This window comes from Guillardia theta (genome assembly GCF_000315625.1).
Source record: "Guillardia theta CCMP2712 unplaced genomic scaffold GUITHscaffold_45, whole genome shotgun sequence".
Lineage (NCBI taxonomy): Eukaryota > Cryptophyceae > Pyrenomonadales > Geminigeraceae > Guillardia > Guillardia theta.
The window spans coordinates 528,153-532,792 of NW_005434629.1; the positions used below are offsets into that span (position 1 = coordinate 528,153).

General features: G+C 58.5%; 2 protein-coding genes across 2 annotated transcripts in view; both read left to right on the plus strand.

Moving 5' to 3' along the window:
• Nucleotides 1–700, plus strand: part of GUITHDRAFT_110474 (hypothetical protein) — a gene marked incomplete at both ends in the record, with an annotated part of 1,115 nt that extends 415 nt beyond the window's left edge. The window contains 6 exons of the mRNA XM_005830598.1: nt 20–48; nt 132–179; nt 230–313; nt 371–436; nt 485–506; nt 558–700. Of these exons, the coding sequence (XP_005830655.1) occupies nt 20–48; nt 132–179; nt 230–313; nt 371–436; nt 485–506; nt 558–700 (392 nt within the window). The remainder of the gene's footprint in view (nt 1–19; nt 49–131; nt 180–229; nt 314–370; nt 437–484; nt 507–557) is intronic.
• A 1,463-nt stretch (nt 701–2,163) lies between these two features.
• On the plus strand, nt 2,164–3,078 carry GUITHDRAFT_50679 (hypothetical protein; the record flags this gene model as incomplete). Its single annotated transcript, XM_005830599.1, has 1 exon — nt 2,164–3,078. A coding segment is annotated over one exon (915 nt), but the record flags the coding sequence as incomplete, so codon positions are not given.
• Between the last annotated feature and the right edge of the window lie 1,562 nt (nt 3,079–4,640).

The following is a 4,640-nucleotide window of genomic DNA, read 5'->3' on the forward strand; positions in this document are numbered from 1 at the left end:
CAGCGGCATCACCATTCAGAAAGGATCCTTCCTGGCCACGTTGGGCAGGTATGGAGCTTGATGGAGGAGCGGCAGGAGCCTTGTGACGAGCACAGAGGACCGAGCGATGGAGTTTGAGATGAAGATGGCAGATCATGACCAAGAACCTTGCTCCAGGGGAGAAGTACATCCTTGATACGGTTGACGCTACCTGCGATCAGAATGGTGGGAGTGACGCGAAGGTGGGCAGGACTGCATGCTTGCTGTGTCCTCCACGGTTGATGTGAGCATCCGAAGAGCTGGGGGTTGCGCGATGATGTGTTTCGGGGGCAAGGTGAGGATGAGAGGAGGGAGAGGGAGAGGGAGGCAGGAGCTGACGGGGCTGCTGCAGGGCCTCTTCAACACGGAATACACTGGACCAGGACTGATCATCTTTCAAACTCTCCCGGCAGCCAAGGTAAGAGCTCCTCCTTAGCCTCTCTTGCCCACTCAAGTTGCCCCACAGATCGCCGCTCGCCTGGCTCAAGGTACGATGCTCGCTCCTGAGCTCTCGATGTGCTAGCTGCTTGTTTCGGAAGTCACTGCGTCGCTGAGAGCCGCTGAGCGTTTGTGGCAGAGCGGAGCGCGCAAGGAGGAGACGGAGGAGTCGGGGGGGGAGACGGAGACGGAGGAGGGGACGGAGGAGGGGACGGAGGTGGTGGCGATTAATACAGTTGACTGAAACTGAATGGTACAGCTATAAAATACATGTAAACGCGACGGTAGCATCCCATCAGTAGGGCCCGCATCAGGACCCGCTAAGGAGTGCCTTTAACGGGAGCGTCTGAGCCGCTGCCTGCCAGCACCGTCAAGGACTGATGAGGAGCGCACTCGGACTCGGAGGCCGCTCAGAGCCGGAGCCCGCCGTCTGAGGCTGACTCTACTAGCCCTGAGCCGCTGAGCCGCTCATGAGCAGCCCGGGACCCGGCGGCCTCCGTCCCGACTCGGTCCGTAACTTCCGAGTCGGCCGAAGTCGCCGGGTTCCGTTGTGTCCAAGGTGCCGCGCTGAGTGCTGGCCCGGGTCGGAGGTTGGAGCGACTGACAGTCAGAGGCCGAACTTCCGAAGTTCAATCACCGGCGATTCGGATCTCCCGGCGGCCAGCCCGGCCCCCAGTGACCCTCAACACTGCACTTAACTTTGAGTGAAATCAACGGCGATGCTGTGGTACCGGGTACTAACTAGCAGTAGCAGTTCCAATCAACTTGCCAATGAAACTGTCAAAGAACTAACACTATAAACTTGCTTGGGTTGGGCTCGGAAGGCCTCTATTACTATGATGACTTTACTCAACTTTCAGTGATGACTAGTACCGTAGTACTGAGGAGTATATTGAAGTTCATTCCTACTAAAATCTCATACAGAGCTCTATAGGGAACGCAGGACTAGCATGGTTGAGGGGGAGGCTAGGGGAGTAGGAGAGGAGTGGAGAGGAGAGGAGAGGGGAGGAGATGAGATGAGATGAGATGAGATGAGATGAGATGAGATGAGATGAGATGAGATGAGATGAGATGAGATGAGATGAGATGAGATGAGATGAGATGAGATGAGAGGAGAGGAGAGGAGAGGAGAGGAGAGGAGAGGATAGGATAGGACAGGACAGGATAGGATAGGAGAGGAGAGGAGAGGATAGGATAGGATAGGATAGGATAGGATAGGATAGGATAGGAGAGGAGAGGAGAGGAGAGGAGAGGAAAAGGAGCGACGAGGCTGCTGAGGGTTGTTAGCATGAATGGCAAGTTTGAAGTTGGAAGTAGAGAGGCTTGTGCTGGCTACAAGATAAAGGGGAAGTCAACTCCCGCTGACTCCATCTCAGATATCAACTTCCCTGCTTCGTCGACATGTCAGTCCGACGAGCTGGTTGGCTTGTTTGCAAGGGCCTTCATGCGCTCTCGGGGGCCTCCAGGTGCTGCTCTGCATCTCGTCTTGGGTCAGCAGAACTCCGGGGAACTAGAGGAGCAGGAAGTAGAGAAGGAAGAGGAGGGCGGGGGGCGGGACAAGAAGGAGTAGTAGGAGGACAACCTTGGCGTCAGTCATGTCCCTTGCAAGCTTCTCAGGTACTCGTCCGATGCTCCTCGTTCTCCTGTCCTCCTTTGCACCATCATCATAGTCAGCTGAGATCGTTCCACGGCATTGCTGGCGAGCAGGAGGACACGATCTTTGCGCTGTCGAGCCCTCCAGGGAGAGGAGGAGTGGCGGTGGTGAGGATGTCGGGAAAGGATGCATGGAAGCGAGCGAACGAGATGGTGGACAAGTCAATGGAGCAGGAGAGGTTCGCGTACTACAGGAGGGTGCTTGACCCCAGGACAGGGGACGTCATCGACCATGCCGTCCTCCTCCTCTTCCGCGGCCCCAGGAGCTACACGGGAGAAGACTCAGCTGAGTTCCAGCTCCACGGCTCCCCCGCCGTCGTCGACGCCCTGCTGCAGTGCCTGGCGAGTTTCCCCAGCTGCCGTCCAGCAGAGGCAGGAGAGTTTACGAGGAGGGCGCTGCTGAATGGGAAGGTGGACCTGGTAGAGGCGGAGGGGATCGCGGATCTGATCCATGCGGATACCGAGATGCAGAGGAAGGTGGCGGTGCGGCAGCTGGGGGGAGAGGTGTCGAGGATGTACAACGGGTGGAGGGAGGAGCTGGTAGCCTGCATCGCGCACGTGGAAGCGTTCATTGACTTTGGGGAGGACGAGGAGATCGGGACCGACGTCTTCCTCTCCTCGCGGCAGCGCGCGAGCCAAGTTTGCGGGTCAATGAAGCAGCTGCTGGCGTCTGACAAGTGCGGGGAGGCGATGAGGGAGGGAGTGCAGGTGGTGCTGGTGGGGAAGCCCAACTCAGGCAAGAGCTCGCTGCTGAACGCGCTGGCGAGGAGGAGGGCAGCGATTGTATGCGAGCAGCCAGGGACGACGAGAGATATTGTGGAGGTGAAGCTGAACCTGGCGGGGATGCCGGTGATGGTGAAGGACACGGCCGGGTTGAGGAAGGAGGCTGGGGATGCAGTGGAGGAGGAGGGGATAGAGCTTGCGGTGGAAGCCTACTTCAATGCCAACGTGCGGGTCATGGTGACAGATGTCACCTGCTGCCAGGAAGAGCTTGTTTCTATCTTAGAGCACCTCTCCTCCTCCTCCTCCTCCTCCTCCTCCTCCTCCTCCTCCTCCTCCTCCTCCTCCTCCTCCTCTCCCTCCTCAAGTTCCCCTGCTGCTTCATCTCCCCTGCCTGTCCACGAGTTTTCTGCTGAGGACTTCCCTTCCCTAATCATCCTCAACAAGTCAGACCAGATGTCGGCAGAGGAGGCAGACAGGAGGAGAGAGCAGGTGAAGGAGCTGCTGGGGAAGTACAACCAAGACAACGTCGCGCTCGTTGAGCTCATGTCATGCAAGACCAAGGAAGGTCTTGACAACGTCGTCGACAAGCTCAGAGATGGTCTCCCTCACAACCCCTAAATCCCTGCTCCTTCTCCTGCTGGTGTGCTGGTGCTCCTGCTCCCTTTCCCTGCTCCTGCCTCTGCTGCTGCTGCCTCTGCTGCTGCTGCTGCTGCTGCTGCTGCCGCCGCCGCCTCTCCCTCCTCCTCTCGTTCCCTCTTCCTTCTTTGCTCCCTTCCTTCCTGTTGTTCCACCCCCTGCTGCTCCTGCTGCCCCCTCCATCCTCCTGGCCCCATCCCATCCTCTCCCCTCTCCTCGTCTGCTCTCCTCCTCCGTATCTCTTGCTCCTTCCTCCCTCTCTTCCTCACCTCTATCTCCCTCCTCTTGACTTTCTTCTCAGTCATTCAGAAGCAGCTCAACCTTCGACCCTCTGACGTTCCAACCCTCACGCGTCCTCGTCACCGTCACCACCTCACAAAGGTCCTTCCCCTCTCCTCCTGCTCTGCTCTGCTCTGCTCTGCTCTGCTCTGCTCTGCTCTGCTCTGCTCTGCTCTGCTCTGCTCTGCTCTGCTCTGCTCTGCTCTGCTCTGCTCTGCTCTGCTCTGCTCTGGCTCTGCTCTGCTCTTGCTCTGCTCTGCTCTTGCTCTGCTCTGCTCTTGCTCTGCTCTTGCTCTGCTCTGCTCTGCTCTGCTCTGCTCTGCTCTGCTCTGCTCTGCTCTGCTCTGCTCTGCTCTGCTCTTTCTCTGCTCTGCTCTTTCTCTGCTCTGCTCTGCTCTGCTCTTGCTCTGCTCTGCTCTGCTCTGCTCTGCTCTGCTCTGCTCTGCTCTGCTCTGCTCTTCTCTTCACTGCTCTTCCCCTCCTTTCAGCCCTCTCACGGCATGCAGTGTGTCGAAACTCTGGAGGCCTTCATCACTGAAGACAGGACGGCAGACATGGCGGCAGAGCAGGTGGGAGGACAGAGAAAAGTGGGCAAGAGGAGCAAGTGTGGGTTGAAGAAGCAGGGGCAGGGGCAGGGGCAGGGGCAGAAGGCGGAGGCGGGAGGCAGGTGGAGGAAGGAGGGAGGGGAAGGAGGAGGCGGTTGTGGTGACTGTTCGCTTGCAGCTGCGGCAGGCGGTAAAGCATCTTGGGTCGATCACAGGAGCGGTGGGAGTTGAAGAGATTCTTGGTAAAGGAGGAAGAAGGGAGGGAGGGAGGGAGGGAGGGAGGGAGGGAGGGAGGGAGGTAGGGAGGGAGGGAGGGAGGGAGGTAGGGAGGGAGGGAGGGAGGGAGTT